The following is an 18,524-nucleotide window of genomic DNA, read 5'->3' as shown; positions in this document are numbered from 1 at the left end:
TATTTTGTTACAAGAGCCAAACAGGAAGACAACAATATTACCTCCTCACCTCCTTTAGGTCTTTGTTACCTGTTTTAGGCAGCTTTTGTCACTGTGACTGAAATGCCCAACAAGAGCAACTTAGAGGAGGAAGAGTTTATTTGCAGATCACAGTTTCAGAGTCTCAGTCCATAGATGGCCAGTCTATTCTTCTGGGCCCACAGTGAGGCAGCGTACCTTGCAGTAAGGATGCAGCATAGGAAAGCTGCTCCCCTCATGGCTGCAAGGAAGCAGGAGGTGGAGGAAGGGACCTCAGGGAAGACTGACTCTTCCAGGGCACAGCCCCAGTGACGCCCCTCCCCCAACCCTGATCTCCCTGCCTGCAGTCACCACTGTCAGTTCATTCAAACTAGATGGACTAATTAGGTTACAGCTCTCATAATCTAGTCATTTCACCTCTGAATATTCCTGCAGGAGCTTTTGGGAAATACCTCATATCCAAACCATAGCATCACCCTTCTAAATTGTAGAGGAAACAAAAATACCTTAAAGACCTCCCTGCTTTATTTTTCTTACTACTCATCATAATCTTCCTTACTCTATTTGACTTATTTGTTTATTGTCTGTCTTTCCTACTGGAATATAAGTTTCTTTAGAGTGCCAAATGTTTGCCGTTATATTCACTGCACCGAAGTCTGCATAGTTTCTGACACAAAGCAGTCAGTCAGATACTTTTGAGCAGACAAGAGACCTTACTGGTTTTGTTCAAAATTGAAACAAGTTTGTGGTTTAGAATAAGTCTTCAGTAAATATTTATGGAAGGAACAAATGAATGGAAAAACTTTCTTCCCAGAAAAATATTCACATACACATATTACATAAACTTATGTAGGCTTCATAAGCTGCTGTGAGATCCATTCATAAACTTCAGTTAAAGAACATTTAATGCCAGTAAATGGATGGATGCTAAGTGAAATAAGTAAATCCCAAAAAACCAAAGGTCGAATGTTCTCTCTGATGTTATGTTCTCTCTGATATGGATGTTAACACACGACAAGGGTGGGGCAGGGAAGGAATATAAATCAGTGAATTAGACAAAGGGGAATGAAGGAAAGGGAGAGGGGGTGGGAATAGGAAAGACGGTAGAGTGACTCGAACATTACTTTCCTAGTTCATATTTGAATACACCACCAGTGAAACGCTACATTATGTACAACCACAGAGTGGGATCCTAATTAGAATAAGTTATATTCCATGTATGTACAATATGTAAAAATACACTCTACTGTCATATATATCTAAATAGAAAAAATTTTTAAAAAGTAAAAAAGTATATTTCATGTTTGAAAGATAAATTTTGCATAAAAGCTTCTTTTTGAAAAAAAAAAAAAACTCAAGGATCTAAATGCCCTGACTAGAATCTCTCTCTCTCTCTCTTTTTTAAATATATATATTTTTAGTTATTGATGGACCTTTATTTTCTTTATTTATTTATATGCAGTGTTGAGAATCAAACCCAGTGCCTCACATGCTAGGCAAGCACTCTACCAACTGAGCCACCACCCCTGCCCCTTTAAAGCTTCTAATTCACAATTTCCTTAAGACCCTAAAGAAATTAATGTAACCATTTAAGTATTGAGAAGAGAATTTTCTTATTAATAAGTATGTCTGTCTTTTAAGATTGAAGGTTGCTTTTTTATTCGTTTTGTTCCAGGGATTGAACTCAGGGGCGCTTAACCACTGAGCCATATCCCCAGCCCTTTCTATTTTTCATTATGAGCCAGGATCTGGCTAAGTTGCTTAGAGCTTCACTAAATTGCTAGGGCTGGCTTTGAACTTCAGATCCTCTTGCCTCACCCTCCAAAGTCGCTGGGGTTACAGTTGTGTACCAGTCTTTTTTTGTTGGTGGTGTTGGGAATTGAACCCAGGGTCTTGTGCAGGCTAGGCAGGCATTCTGCCACTGAACTACACTGCCAGCCCCTCTATAAACATCTTTAATCCAGAAAGCATCTTTTCATAATTGCTTGGATTTGTCATATTAGAGATTCACCTCCACTAAGAACTTAATGGTACACCAGTCTGATATGCTAGAATTTTAAAATATGTTAAAATTAACTTTACTTTCAGTTTCATTCCTAACAAAATAGGAGATCTGATTTGATATATTTGGAAAGGGGGAAAACATACCTAGAAGCAAATGAGGACTCAGAGTCTGGGGTTAGGAGCTGGAGGTGTAGCTCAGCAGTAGGGCCCAAGCACCAATTAAAAAAAAAAACGAAGTTTGGAGTTTTAAAAATATATTGTAACCTATTTCCCATTTACAAATCCATTTTTTTTTTTCTATCAGGCTTTCTAATTTTATGTCTTTGCAACCAGAATTCTGTTTGTTCTTCCTATTAGATGCACATAGTTTACTCCCAATAAGTGGTACAGAGAAAGGTTTCCAACTTTTTATTTAGTAGTGTAATAGAAGAGTGGGCCTGTTGGTTGTGAGTACCATTGTGATTTATGCTAGAGGAATCTACTGCTTTAGTAACTTCTACATTAGTAGGACTAATGTCTAGTCACTGCCCAGAGTCTAGTTGTGAAATAGCAAGTAAATTTTAGAATCTGTGAACGTTCATGCCTCAATTTTCTGTGTCTACCATATGCTGGCCATCATACTCTATGCTATATGAAAGATACGTAAGATGCTCCTTAACATTGAGGTGTTTCAATCAGGTTGTCATTTGTTTCCAACAACAAATAAATTGAATTTTTTTAATTGGATAGTAAATCATATCTAGGTTTATTGGTTCTAGAGAACTAAAAACATTACAGATGACTCTATCTTTTAGTAATTTTGTTAACTATTAATAAATAAAAATCAACCTGCCAGTTTATATAGATTGGCCTTTCTCAAGGAGGTGAAGCTTAACTCCTCCACCCTCCTGAGTAGCTGGAATTACAAGTGGACACCACTGTACCTGGCTCTGGCCCTATGGCTGGTTTTTTTTTGTTTTGTTTTGTTTGTTTTGGTGCCAGGGATTGAACCCCAGGGCACTTAACTACTGAGCCATATCCCCAGCTCTTTTCTTCTCTATTTTTATGTTTTATTTTGGGACAGGGTCTCACTAAGTTTCTGAGGCTGGTCTTGAACTTGGAATCCTCCTGTGTCAGTCTCCTGAGTTACTAGGATTACAGGCATGCACCCCCACACCCAACCCTGTTGGTGTTTTTCAAACTTGCATTTGTTCCCCAGTCTTCAATGTTTGCCTCCTCCCCTTAGTCACTTTAACTATAGAGTTATCAATGCCAAATTGCCTGGTTACTTAATTACTGTGACCCCTTTTATAGTGTTTAACTTGACCATTCAGTGACTTTGCCTCCGCTAGCTTCTCCCTAAAGCATTTTCCAAGTGACACCATTTTCCTCGTGTATCAACTGCTTTTGATCTCCTTCATTGGTTCTTCTTTCTTGTTCCCTTTTAAATATTGGTATATCTTAAGATTCCTTTGTGTGTTCATTAGCTTTTGTCACTGTGACAAAATACCTAAGAAAATCAACTTAGAGGAGGGAAAATTTATTTTGGCTCACAGATTCAGAGGTTTTGCACACACTTGGCTCTATTATTTTTGGGCCTGCAGTGAGGCCGAACATCATGGACTTGGCAGAGCAAGTTGGTCACCCTGTGGCAGACAGAGAAAGGGTTAGAGACAAGATATACACTTTAAGGACATGCACCCAATGATCCAACTCCTAAAGTTTCCATCACCTCCCAATAGCACCACCAGTGGGGGACCAAGCCTTCACACTATGAACCTTTGGGGGACATTCCAGATCCAAATCATAAACTTTGTAAAGCTTCTCTCATTCTCCCTTGGCAAATCTCATTCCAGTGGTGTCGGTGATCACATAAATGTTAACTCCCAGATACCTTCCTGCAGCCTTTACCTTGTAATCTCCCGAGCCTATCCCTGTTGTTGAATTACCCATTCAACTTTTTTCTCTTCTATCTGCCATAACGTCTTTTCTATTGAAAATTAATAACATTGGTTAATCTTTCTGTACTACCAGTGGCATTTCATTCAGTCCCTAGTTATCTTGTACTTCTCTAGTCTTTAGCTTCCAGTCAGATGATTCCAGGTCCTGTCCATTCTTTCTTGTCAAATCTGTCCCCTCATTCCCATTCTTACCATCAAGCTGAAGTCCACATCTCTTGACAAGATTATGCAGTCACTTTTCAGTTCATGTTGAGTTCTTCTCAAAACATACCATAGTGTCACTTCTTCACCTAAATACCTTTAGTGATTCCTCACTGCACAAAGGATATAATCCAGATTTCATTAGGTGATGTTTAAAGCCATTTGGAATCTGGCCAATTCTGTCTCAGAATGTCTTCCTTGCCTTGTTCACCTGATGAAAGTCCTTTAAGACCAAGGTTACCATGTCTTCTGAAGCAATCTTAACTACCCTAGTGGCTGCATTTGCTGTATTCCCACACTCATCATATAGTCTTACTGGTTTATATTTCTTTTTCAGCTACTTCTGAGCACTATTTTGCAATGCCTGGCTGTAGCTACTTATAGAAAACGATTTCATAATTAGCACTTGAGGATTAAATTCACCATTCTGAAGTTACTTCCCTGAGTGATTTTGTAAGTTAGAAACCTCATGCAGCGTTGGTACAAACTACTGGTTATCTGTGTTCTCTATCAGAACAGAGGCTGTGCATAAAAACTGGCATGTTGAAATTTTCCATTAGGAGGAGGTGTTTAGATGGAAGTGAAAAGGTAGACAGTTGGCAAGGTCATAGGATCTTTCTTGGCATTGGGTTTACCCAAAGCATTTGGTTTTTCAGGTTTGTTCAGATTTAAACTCCTCAGTTGTTAGAGATTTAATGTTGATAGTAAATGCATATGGAAATGAACCCACCTGGAAACATTAAAGAGAGAGGTAAATGTACTTTTTTTAAAAGAAAAGGACTGTTTTTCATTTGTTAGAGTAAATGTTATGCTTCATTTTAAGATAACTTAAAAGTGGTGATTTTTAAATTCTGAACTCCAGTTGTGGAATTGCTGCTTGATAGCCACTAAAAACTCTGCCTTGACATTAATATTCTCTGTGTCTATTACTACTGAATAGTTTTCTTAAGTTAATACTTATAGATACACCTACGACTCAGTCCTTAAAGGAGCAGTCTTCTAGTTTTGAGTATATTTCTTTTCTTTTTTCTTTTTTCCTTTTTCCTTTATTTATTATTTTTTAAATTTGATGCTGATGATAGAATCCAGAGGCACTTTACCACTGAGCTACATCTTCAGTCCTTATTATTTTTTTTATTTTGAGGGTCTTGCTAATTGCTTAGGCTGGCCTTAAACTTGCAATCCTCCTGCCTCAGCTCCCCAAACTGCTGGGATTACATACATGTTTGCCACCAAACTTGGCTAGATTTAAGTATACTTCTAATATTTGTGAAAACATTTTTTGTAATTGTAAGGAGAGAAAAGAGGTAACTGGGCATGGTGCACACGCCTGTAATCCCAGCATCTCAGGAGGCTGAGGCAGGAGGATTGTGAGTTCAAAGCTAACCTCAACAAATTTAGCAAGACCCTGTGTCTAAAAAAAACATAAAAAGGTTGGGGATATGACTCAGGGGATTAAGTGCCCCCGAGTTCACTCCCTGGTACTAAAAAAAGAAAGAGAATAAAAGGGGAGTTAGTATAAAGTTCCATGTTTTTAGGGGCATTTTTGCAGTTTGTTTTTCACATAGCTTTTTTATTTGCGGTGCTGGGGATCAAACCCAGGGCCTTGTGCTTGCAAGGCAAACACTCTACCGACTGAGCTATCTCCCCAGCCCACACATAGCTATTTTTATAATTTCTTGCCATTCTTATTGAAAAGGTCATGTTTTCTTAAGGGCCAAATATTACATTGAAAAGCAGATCGCCCTCCTACCCCAGATGTTTCAGATCCTTTCATTAATACCTTTTGTTTTCATTGACCACATGGGGTCACACTGAAGTGCTCTTGCACTTTGCTTTTGCTTCTAAATGTAAGATACAGACCATATCAATGTGTGTAGCTATACCTTGTTCTTTCTTTTTTCCGCCCCCCTCAAGGACTGGGGTTCTAACCCAGAACTTTGTACGTAATTACCTTCCCACTGAGCTCCATTCCTGACCCTTTTTTTAAACTTTTATTTTGAGACGGTCCTCCTGAGTTGCCCAGGATGGCTGGGAATTTAAGGATTTAAGATCTTCAGCTTCCCAAGTAGCTGAAATTAGGGACATGCGATAGTATTCCTGGCTAGGTTTAACTTTCTAACTAGTCTTCTATTGGTGGTCATTGAGATTATTTCTAGTACATAAAACCAGTGCTTTTATGAATAAATATTCTTTTTTTTTTTTTTTTTTTGCGGTGCTGAGGATTGAACCCAGGGCCTTGTGCTTGCAAGGCAAGCACCCTGCCAACTGAGCTATATCCCCAGACCTGAGTAAATATTCTTACACATGTTATTGTACATGTATGCAAGTAAGTCTGTAGGATGGATTCATAGACGTGTAATTGCTGAGTTAAAAGAATACGTGCTTGGGCTGGGGAGATAGCTCAGTTGGTAGAGTGTTCGCCTTGCAAGCACAAGGCCCTGGGTTCAATCCCCAGCACCGCAAAAAAAAGAAAAAAGAATATGTGCTTGAAGGGCTGTGTTTGTGTCTCAGCAGTAGAGAGCACTTGCCTAGCAGGTGTGAGAAACGGGGTTCCATCCTCAGCACCATATAAAAATGAATAAATAAAATAAAGGTATTGTGTCCATCTACTATTAAAAAATGTGCTTGAACTGGGCATGGTGGCACACGCCTGTAATCCCAGCAGTTCTGGAGGCTGAGGCATCCAGCAAGGCCCTGAACAACTGAGCAAGACCCTGTCTCTAAATAAAATATTATATGGGGCTGGGGAGGTGGCTCAGTGGTTAAGTGCCCCTGGGGATTGCAACCAAAAAAAAAAAAAAAAAAAAGAATATGTGCTTGAGATGAGGAAGCAGGGGGGATATGTGTATTTTAAATTTTGACTTATGTTGCCCAATTAAAGAAGTATAATTTTGGAATATGGAAGACTTCTCTTGTAGTTCTGTTTTTCCACTGGATTGTGGGTTTTTAAGTACTGAGAGTTGACTTTGCTTATTTGCTAATTAGATGTTTTCAAATGTTCCTATTAGTAACTGATGCCTTAAAGTGCCGGTGAAGCTGGGAATATAGCTCAGTTAGTAGCGTGCTTGCCTCTCAAGCACAAGACCCTGGGTTCAATCCCCAGCAACACAAAAAAAAAAAAAAAAAAAAAAAAAAAAAGGTGCAGGTGAAATAGTTAAAGCAGATAATTAATTAGTATTCAGACACCTGCTTTCCTTCAGCCAGGAGTGGTGACACATACTTGTAGTCCCAGACACTCTGGAGGCTGAGGCAGGAGGATCACAGGTTTAAGGTCAGACTGAGTCATTCAGCAAAACTCTGTCTCAAAATAAAAAGTGACGAACTGGGTGCGCGGTGTTGCACGCCTGTAATTCTAGCAACTCAGGAGGCTGAGGCAGGGGAATCCCAAGCTTGAGGCCAGCCTTAGCAATTTAGTGAGACCCTCAGCAACTTAGCAAGACCTTGTCTCAAATATAAAAAATAGGGCAGGCCAGATAGCCCATCTTGTAGAGTGCTTGCCTCTCATTCTGGAGGCCCGGGTTCCAATCCCCAGCACTCTCGGATTGTGGAAATATAAAAAATAAAAAGGTCTGGAGATGTAGCTCAGTGGTGAAGTGCTCCTGGGTTCAGTCTCCAGTACCAAAAAAAAAAAGAAGATTCCTACTTTCCTTCCCCATGCAGAACAACAGAGGGGCACTATCTGTTCTTGAGGTTGTGGTTGTTCTAAAATGCTAGAAGTTCCTTTCTTTGAATGTGATAATGTTTTTCTTTAAAAGATTGACTTTTAGAAATGCATCTTGGAAATGCATCACTGGCAGGTGAGTGGAATTAGTAACTGAAAATAAAGATTCGGATTTTCCCCTTTGCTATTAATGAAATTGTGATGCTTGACTCCTCTGCCCCCCAAAAGAAAGTTAAAATGAAAACTCCTTTGTGAGGTTGTCAAATTCTCATGCTGTATATTTTCTTTCAGATTCCTTTGTTTCTTCCTCTTCCTCTCAGCCTGTATCTCTATTTTCGACCTCACAAGGCAAGTCTGTAAACTTTTTTTTGTGCATTAATAAAAGAAAAATGTTGAGAAAGAGGCTGTAACTGGGGATATGAGGCACAAGTCTTCTATTGCCCCCACATCCCTATAAATAAAAATTATTACAGCTGGGCATGGTGGTACATGCCTGCAATCCCAGCAACTTGGGAGGCTGAGGCAGGAGGATCTCAAATTCTTGGCCAACCTGGGCAACTTAGTGAAATTCTGACTCAAAATAAAAAAATAAAAAAAAATTAAAAAGAGCTGGTAGAGTGCTCCTGGGTTCGATACCCAGTACCACAAACAAACAAACAAAACTATTTACAAGCTAGTCCTTCCTGTTTAGCAGTTGCCAATGGGTTTCCTGTGAAGGCTGATAAAATAGAATGAGGGTGGGTGGACCACTGAACACAGTATAAGCTTTAGATGTAGTGTTTCTTAAAAATTGAAAACTCAGCTGCAGAATTTGTGGCTCAGAAAACACTCCTCCCACAGAATACATTTAATTTTTTGATTTCTGTTTATGTAACTCGTTTAGAGAAAGTAGTGACTTCAGAAAACAGTTTAAAAGTGTGCTTCCACTGACCTACAAAAATGCCAACAACTATCATATTGTAATGTGAATTTCTCTGAGATTTGACCCAAGAGCTAGGCTAATTTCAGATTTAATAAGTCAGTTGACTTTCGTCAATTAAAGCTACTTGTCCTAGAGATTTAAGCTATGGCTTTTTTTTTCTCTCTCTCTCTCAACTGTCAGTCTGTGAGGAAAGGTATAAGTTTGTAGAAGTAGCCACCAACATGAACCTGAGAGAGAGGGAGGACACTGTGCTTCCTCAGTTTATACCAGTAATAAAGTGCTATTCTATTTGTGCTGTTGAACTAGATTCCAAATATAGGTCAGTGGGAAAACCTTTATTTAAAAAAAAAAAAAAAAGAGAGGAAAAGTAATTAAAATCACTAGACAGATCTCAAAAACCCTGTATAACAGTTTATCATCCCAACTAGAATTCTTTAACTGCAAAGTCTGGATGTTGATTTGTTATAAAGACTTTGACCTTATAAAAAATATATATATAATGGGATAAAATCAGTGTAGTTGAATTTTTGTCAGGTCTAGTCTTCTTAGGAAAAATAATAGACAATTTGTTACTTTCAGTAAGACGTAACATTTAACACCCCCCCCAATCCTTTATAATGTCCCTAATTGTGTGACTTTAGATGTTTGAGTAAAATCATGACCTTTGAAATTAACATTTACATTAAAAGATAATTATTTTGTAAGCATTACAAAATAACTAAAACATAAAGTACTTCTCTTGTTCTTGACATTTGGAATCTGGTCAGATTTATATTTTTAAGGGTATTTTCCCCACTCATGAGAAATTTAGTAATTTAGGCAAATTGTTATTACATTTATTCTACTATGGGAAAATCATAGTATAAATTGAAAAAATAACTACGTTTCTTCTGTTGTATTTCAGATCTTTAAAAATACATTATAGCTTCAGGTCACTTTTTTCATACAGAAATGGGATAGTTGATATCCTAAATAGTGAACAGTGCAACTTGTGCACAACATACTTAATGTGTGAAATACTAGAAAGACAGCATAACTTTAAAAATTTAAGCTGGTGAGGGCCTGTAATCACAGCATCGCTTTAGGTTGAGGCAGGAGGATCACAAGTTTGAGGTCAGCCTCAACAATTTAGGGAGTCTCAAAATTACAAAGGTCTGGGGCTATAGCTCAGTGATAAAATGCTCCTGGGTTCAGTCCCCAATGCAAAAAAGGAAAAAGAAAATTGAATCTCTCTCTCTCTCTCTCTCTCTCTCTCTCTCTTTTTTAATATTTTTTTAGTTGTCAATGAATCTTTATTTTATTTATATATAAGTGGTGCTGAGAATCGAACCCAGGGCCTTACACATGTTAGGCAAGTGCTCTACCACTGAGCCACAACCCCAACCCCAAAATTGAATCTCTTAACAAAAATTACACATGCACTCAAGTAGAATGGAAATTTTTTATTTAAAAAAAAAAAAAGGATTTTTCTGATTAAAAACTAATATTTAATTTAGCCCAGGTCATGGTAGCCCACACCTGTAATTCCAGCTACCTGTAGGCTGAGGCAAGAGGGTGGCAAGTTCAAGACCAAGCCTGGTCAACTGAAAGCCTGTCTCAAAATAAAATCAAAAGGATGTAGCTCAGTAACAGAGCACTTGCTAGAATGTGGGAGGCCCTGGGTTCAGTCCCCAGTGCTGCACAACAGCATTTAGGTAGGCTTCAGTTTCATAGTGCATATTAGTGTTTGTGTAAGAGCATACATCTATCATTCTTCCCTTTTTCGCTGCCAGTAATTTATTTTGATTAGTGAAGATTCAGGATAGTGTTGTTGTAAAGAGGTAGTTAAAACTGCTGCATTCCTGAAAGCATTCTAATCTAGTCTCTCATAATAACATTTTCTGCTGCAGAAACACATGGTGGAAAATCCGCCTGATAGGACCATTTATGGGTCAGCCTGTTTAGTTGTCTGCAGCGACACCTCAGCAGATAACCAAGGTGTATCCTAGGGTAATCAAGACTAGGAGTTTCCTGGGGCTGGGGTTGTAGCTCAGTGGTAGAGCACCTGCCTGGCACTCTTGAGGCACTGAGTTCGATCCTCAGCACCACATAAAAAAATAAATAAATAAAACAAAGGTATTGAGTCCATCTGTGACTAAGAAAAAAATAATATTAAAAAAAGACTAGGAGCTTCCAATCTGCATTAATAAAAATAAGGGAAGCTGGGCACAGTGGTGCATGCCTGTGATCCCAGCATCTTGGGAGGCTGAGGCAGGAAGATTGCGAGTTCCAAGCCAGCCTCAGCAGAAGCTAGATGCTGAGCAACTCAGTGAGACCCTGTCTCTAAATAAAATACAGAGTAGGGCTGGGGATGTGGCTCAGTGGTCAAGTGAGTTCAATCCCCGGAACCCCCCACCCCAAAATAAAGGGGAAGAGGAAATTGCTGGTGTGCTTGGTTAGGTGTATTAAAACCCCAAGAAGGGAAGCGGGCTGGGATACTACAACCTGTCCAGTCCCACAAAAACCTTTCAAAGTGAATCCCACCACCAGCATGTACCTTTGAGTTTGTAACTGGCACTAACCCAACTAATCTTTTTTATATTCTTTAACAATTTAGCCTAGGGAAAACCATATCTTATTTTATGTACTCCAACCATATTAAGCAATATCTAGCAATAATTAAATAGAACATTTATAGATTTGAAAATGACTTGTATTTTTTAAAATATTTTTTTAGTTGTAGGTGAACATAATACCTTTATTTTATTTATTCATTTTTTTTACGTGGTGCTCATGAATGCCAAACAAGCACTTCTATCACTGAGCCACAACCCCAGCCCCATGGCTTGTATTTTTAATCCTCAAATATATATTTATCATTAATTGGGTTTCAGGAATATGCATGTACAAAAATTTCATGAATTTGGACTGATTAATAGGTGATGAGATTTTTCAAAAGTAAATTATGTGATATTTAAAGTGGACCACTATGACACATATTGGTACATAAGCTAAGAAGTTAAGCTTTTTGATATTAATATAGTTGTAATTAGAACGTCAATGTAATAATCAGTTCCTTTTTAAATAAATTGTGCCTCCCAAGTAGGGTCTTGTAGTCTTTGGCTTTTCCAACAAGCAATGTAAATTTCAGCCTAATCCCTGAGAATTTCAAAATAGGGGAGTACATTGTAATAATTTCCTGTATTTATAAAAGACATAAAGATATTGACAGACATGTTGTATGTGCCTAATTTTTATGAAGTTTTTGCTGTGCTTAGTACTTCATGTGAATCTTCTCATTTAATCCTCACAGCCAGTTCTGTGGAGGGAAAGTACTAACTCTTTTACCAGTTGAGGGAACTGAGGTTCAAAATGGTGAAGTGACTTGCTCAAGGTCACACAGCAAGTAAGTGACAAAGGATTGCAAAATTCATGCTCTATCTGCTGCCTGTGATACAGATGATGAAGTTAACTATCTGTATTTTAGGGTTTATAGCTTGTTTTAGAGATGTCATTTTGAAGTTGGTATTAAAATTATGGGAGCAAAGCTGGGCGCCATGAATTGTGCCTGCAATCCCAGCAGTTCAGAGGCTGAGGCAGGAAGATGGCAAATTCGCCAGCCTCTGCATTTTAGCCAGTAACTTAGTGAGACCCTGTCTCAAAAAGGTTTGGGGATATGTCTTAGTGGATTCAATCCCCAGGGCCCTGCACCCCAAATTATGAGAGCAAAAAGAAGCAGAAACTGCTAATTTGACCATATCCTTGCTTTATTGATGTAATTTACTGTCATCTGCAGAATCTACTCCCTCTATGAGACACAAAAACTGAAATTTGGTTTCAACTTTTGAAACCTTTGGGGAAAAAAGTGGAGGCTGGAAAGTAATTTTCTTCAGAAACATTTTAAATAGGTGAAAATGAGATTGAAAAGAAAGGATCCAACTATCATTGAGAATTGGAAGCACATCTACATTAATGAATGTTTACATTCACTTTGATTAATGCAGTAGGCATCTGGAATAGGAAGTTACAATACTGAGCTTTGGGGCAAACATTGAGGAAAAAATTTTGCCAGTTACAGCCTTTTTTAAAAAAAATAAAAGCAAAACATTTTTCTTTGTACTTTAAAAGAGACTTTTTGTTTAGGATCTAGCTTGGCTGCAAAGTGTCTGCTAGCTAACTTCCTATTTTGATGCTGTGGCTGAAAGTTGCTGATACTGTTTTGCACGGTAATGTGTCTTCTTGTTTTGTGAAAATGAGAAAATTCAAGTGTAGGAAAACCTATACCTGAATATTTCAAGCCTCCTATGTATGAATATGCATAGCATTTATGTGAGAAAATAACATTGGCTACTACAAGCTGGCATCCTTTCATGTGTGGTTTTTCCATGTTACAGGTTTCCTTTTAATTAAAAGGAATAAATTTCCTGCGGGATGTGGTGGCACACACCTGTAATTCCAGCTGCTTGCAGCTTGGGAGGCTAATGGAAGAGGATCCCAAGTTCAAAACCAGCCTCAGCAACTTAGCAAGACCCTGTCTCAAAATAAAAAATAAAAAGGGGGCCAGGGATGTGGCTTGGTGGTTAAGTGCCCCTGGATTCAATTTCTGGTACAGAGGGAAAAAAGAAGTAATGAATTTCCTAGGAGAGTTAGTAGTAACCAGATGGTAACTATGCCATAATCCTAAAATACTGATTCTTTTTAGAAAGAATTCTTTGATACAATTAATATTCATTATTGCTTACTTCTAGATCACATTGTTTTCAGTAAATTAGAAACACAAAGAGAAATACTACTAATCTGAGACAGTTTGGGGAAAAAGAAAGTGAAGAGAAGATATTTCAAAGGATAAAGTAAGCAGTATATGAAGGGTGTTTTTCAGCTCAACTTGATGTGTATGTGATATTCACTTAGAAGTTTTTTTCATAATGTCATTTTTAGCTCCCCTCCTTGTTCTGTAAAATAAAATACTCTAGGCAGAAAACAGAAAAGTATTATTCAGTTCCCATTCCAGATTCTCTAGTCAAATGGAGCTTTTGTCTTATTTTATTCATAGTAGTACTGTACTTAGAATTACTGTACTTCAAAATTAGTCTTAGTAGTGCTTTCATTTTGTTGTGTTTTGTGTGTGGGGTTGGGAATGGAACCCAGAGCGTCTTGTATGCTAGGCAAGCGTTCTCCCACTCAGCCACACCCGCACCCTCTGAAGGACTGCCCTGCTCCTTCCCCTGCTACCTCTTAAGTTGGGCTCCTGGACAAGACCATCTATGGTGATGAGTGACAGCCTTCTCCTGTGGGATTTTTACAGGACTTAAGTATTGGAGCTGATCTTTCTGCTCTTCTAAAACTAATCAAATGGAGTAGGAAAGCATGGAGGTGAGCTCTAGCCTCCTCCAACATTCTGAGATAGAGCCCAGGAAATGCTAATAGTTGCCATAAAGATTTATGGGATGGTCAAAGTTTAGGCAAAAGACTCTTTTTATATTATCTTGTTACATTGTGCAGCTACTTGCACATTGAACTAAAAACATACTTTGACTTAGGTGGTGGTGACTTGGCTTAGAATTTCTCATAAGTTAACTTAAACATCCTTGTCCACATGGGATCTAACAGAACTTGGGATGCCATAAATGGGCATTTGGTTTGTACCAACTGATTCAGAAGTTATGTCCCCCCAAATTTTGAAATGGATAAAAGGCTCTTTAAATTATTTAGCTTTCCAGGTGTTGTTGGTACACACCTGTAATCCCAGTGACTCAGGAGACTGAAGTAGGAAGTGTGCAAACTTGAGGTCAGCTTCTGCAACTTAACCTCTGCAATTTAGTGAGACCCTGTCTCAAAAAAACGAAACAACTAGGAATGTTGCCCAGTGGAGCACCCCTGGGTTCAATGCCCAGTACAAAAATATATATATTTGCTTTATTTGTGAATGATAGGAGGGAAAGTATCTGAAAGTTTTAATGAGAATTTTCTGTATTATATGTGTGATAAAGGTAGTTATGATTTGACAATATGCAGTTTTTCCTCCCCCCTAATAAAAAGGCATATGGTCTGGAGTCTTTGTCTGGAGAGATTTTTTTTTTGAGTGTGGTGTTTGACAGCATTTATTGGGGGTTTACTAAGTGCACAATACTGTTTTTGTTTTTTGTTCTGGTAATGGGGATTGAACTTGGGCCCTTATTCATGGAGCTATATTCTTGCCCTTTTTATTTGTTGAGACAGAGTCTCACTAAGTTGGTAAGGGCCTCAGCCTCCTGAGTCACTGGGATTCCAGGCATGCACCTGTTTTTTTTTTGGGGGGGATCGAACCCAGGGCCTTGTGCTTGCAAGGCAGGCACTCTACCAACTGAGCTATCTCCCCAGCCCCTTGTTTTTGTTTTTGAGAGAAGATCCGAGCCAAGCTGGCCAGGAAGACCTCGAACTTGGAATCCTCCTGCCTCGACTTTCTGAGTAGCTGGGTTTACAAACCTGTACCTCTGTGCCCAGCTCCAGATACTGTTCCTAACATGTATTAACTGATTTAATCCTCAGCAATTCTAAAATTAGGTGCTTTAATATCCCCATTTTTTAGTTTAAAACGAAGTAACTTGCCCATTGCCAAAAAATAATTGTGATGAAAGGACTGTTTATCTTTTAATAAGATTTTTTTACTTGGGAGTGGTAGGGAAATTTAGAATATAACTGCCAGCTTCCTAAATCTATTAACTATATAACCTTGTTAATAGAGTAATACCATATCTTTAAGTGCTTAGAACTTTTAAAAATTAATGTGAACATTAAATCCCACTATCGCAAATAACTAATTTAGAAAATATTCATAATGAGATTTTTTTTGGTGAAAACAGGAAAGTGAAGTGTATGTGAAGTGATGTGTGTGTGTGTGTGTGTGTATGTGTGTGTGATGCTGTGAGTGGAACTCGAGGAAGACCTCAGGCATGTTAGGCAAGCACTCTACCACTGAGCTACACCCCAGCCCACAATAGATATTTTGAAATATAGAAAAAGTAATCCAAAATTTTTTCACCAAGAAGTTGTATGGTATCTAGTATTTGAAAGACTAATAACCCTCGGGTTTCCCAGAGTTTCCTGCTGTGTTGCCATGTGCTAACTTGGACAACACCAATGACCATTCAGTGCCACACTGACTAACTGAAAGAACCTTTGCTTACAGGATCTGTTTTAAAAGGCCTATTAGATTCTGGTCTTTGTTCTGCTTAATGTTTTTGTTTATTTATAAACTTCTTACTCCCACCCTAGTTTTTTCCTTTGTTTTGGTACAAGTCAGCTATGTCCAAGTTTGTTAGGGTTTCAGTTAGCCAAAAAAATTTCTTTCATTTGCTGACATTCTAAACAAGATCATTAAAATTAAACCCAAATAGGGATGTTACCTTCTTTGGCTACATGTGGTAATGAGAACTTGCATCTCACAATCACTAAGGAATGAATGTAGCATTGAACTCTGTTTACCCTCCAAAGTCTCCAAGGTTGCCTTCAGAAAACACTATCCAAGCTGAGCATGGTAGCGTTCACCTATAATCCCAGGGACTTGGGAGGCTGAGTCAGGAGGACCAGAAGTTTGAGATCAGGGCTGAAATTGTAGTTCAATGGTGGAGCACTTGCCTTGCACAAATAAATATTGTGTCCATCTACAACTTAAAAAAAAATTAAAAAGTTTGAGACCAGCCTCAGCAATTTTGGGAGATCCTCTCTTAAAATAAAAATAAAGGCTGGGGGTATAACTCAGTGATAGAGCACCTTTGGGTTTAATATCTAGTGTGGATAGGGGTAGGGGAAAAGAAAAAACATTATCTACCCCAGACAGTAAGACAGGAACATGATTTAAGTTATTCTAGTAAAATAAAAAATAAATGATTTTTGCATACATAATAGTCATTTTAAAGAATATTTAATAAAATATTGATGTTGTTTGGGCAGTCAGGGCCCTCAATGATGGACCTATTGGTACTCTGAGAATAGAACTTCTAACCTAACCTTGTAGTTTTACCTTATTCTACACCTAATTAATAATTTTTGGAGTTCTAAGAGTTCAAGGAAGATAGGAGAGAAGCAAGACTTGGTAAACTGACAAGTTTGTGTCCTGCCAGAGTATGGAAGGTTTTTACCATGCCTTTTTATTTTTCCAGTAATGTTGCATTTTTTGATTAGCATTCATTTCAGTTCCATTTCTTTCTTTTTTTTTTTTTTTTTGCTTTTTTTTATTGTAAACAAATGGGATACATGTTGTTTCTCTATTTGTACATGGAGTCAAGGCATACCATTTGTGTAATCATAAATTTACATAGGATAATGGTGTTTGATTCATTCTGTTATTTTTTTTCTCTTCCCCCCCACCCCTCCCAGCTGTCTTTTCCCTCTATACAGTCCTTCCTTCTTCCATTCTTACCACCTTCCTTAAACCTAACCCTAACCCTAAACCTAACCCTAACCCTAACCCTAACGCTAACCCCTCCCACCCCATCCATTTCATTTTTATTTCATGGTACGCTGCGCCACTGACATCATTTACTTATTGATTCTGCTTACTACTTTCTTTCCCTCTGCATTTTAACTCCATAAATGCAAGGTTGGTTTTTTAGTTTGTTTGTTTTTTTCCTGTTTCATTCACTGCTTTAAACCTAGTCACTAAAACTTTATCTTGCACATGGTAGGCACTCAATAAATAGTTGTTGAATTATAACTGATATTTACTTTGCTGACTTTTATCTGTAAGATGACAGATCTGAATCATCTGAAATTTCCATCTCCGTAAAATGTATAAGCTGAGACTTCCCTGTGGGGTGGAGTCAGTTTTGCTCACCTCAGAGTTCCATTCCTGTCTGAATGGAGGGCTCATGGGCAATTCTACCTTAACCCTGATTTGGTCCTTGAATGTTTTCTGATAGAAACAATGACTATGAAGTCCAATAATAATTCATGACCCAGTTTTCAGATTATTTCTGATTTAAATGTGGTTGATAGTACTTAAAACTTCAACTTTTAGGACTTTTTAATGCACAATGCTTGGCTTCGTTTACTTTATACCCTTAATCTTATCATGTGGAATATATGGACTATTTAATGATGGATGCAAACCATATTTCTTACATTAGAACTAAATGTGAATTATAATTTACTTCAAATATTTTCTGTCCTAGTAATACAGTTTTACAACCAAAGTTCAACAATTTTTCATTTATGAAGACTTTTCTAGTTACCCAAATTACAATTTTACTGAACTGTTTACCATAAAGCTATTGATCTGAGACACAGCTTAGGTCCTGTTTCATCAAATATCAGTAATGTGTCAAAGTAAGGGACTTTCCATAGCATTTGGAAACATTTTTATTTTTTATTTCTATTTATTTATTTTTTTTTGTGTGTGTGGTGCTGGGGATTTGAACCCAGGGCCTTGTACTTGCAAGGCAAGCACTCTACCAACAGAGCTATATCCCCAGCCCTGGAAACATTTTTATAGTAGTGGAATTTTATTTATTCTAAGATTTATTCTTATCCTTAATAAAGTAAGTGTGAATGAAATCAAAAGTTTGCTTTTATCTAACATGATTATTCAGGTTCTCACATGAAAAAGAGAACATTAGCTAAATAATGGTCATCCAAAAGAATTTCTCTTTGACATTTTTCTAATTCCTCATTCACACCCAAGGCACTACTGTCCTAAGCCTACTTAGGTCTTATCTGACCAAGGTATATCTTTTTTTTTTTTTTTCAGTTGTAGGTGGACACCTTTATTTTTACTTATTTATTTTTATGTGGTGCTGAGGATCAAACCCAGTGCCTC

The 18,524-nt window shown here is 37.8% G+C and overlaps 1 protein-coding gene across 3 annotated transcripts in view; it reads left to right on the top strand.

Moving 5' to 3' along the window:
- Rtn3 (reticulon 3) overlaps positions 1–18,524 on the top strand; it is a 59,360-nt gene that overhangs the window by 9,095 nt on the left and 31,741 nt on the right. For 2 of the 3 annotated variants that reach the window (XM_047516227.1, XM_047516228.1), the window contains exon 2: positions 8,119–8,175. The exons of the other annotated variant lie outside the window; for it this stretch is intronic. In XM_047516227.1, the coding sequence (XP_047372183.1) occupies positions 8,119–8,175 (57 nt within the window). The remainder of the gene's footprint in view (positions 1–8,118; positions 8,176–18,524) is intronic. 3 annotated transcript variants of the gene reach the window in all.

The sequence above is a fragment of the Sciurus carolinensis genome, chromosome 11 (assembly GCF_902686445.1).
Source record: "Sciurus carolinensis chromosome 11, mSciCar1.2, whole genome shotgun sequence".
Lineage (NCBI taxonomy): Eukaryota > Metazoa > Chordata > Mammalia > Rodentia > Sciuridae > Sciurus > Sciurus carolinensis.
The sequence above is the reverse complement of the archived record's forward strand: the minus strand, read 5'-3'. Positions and strand labels throughout refer to the sequence as shown.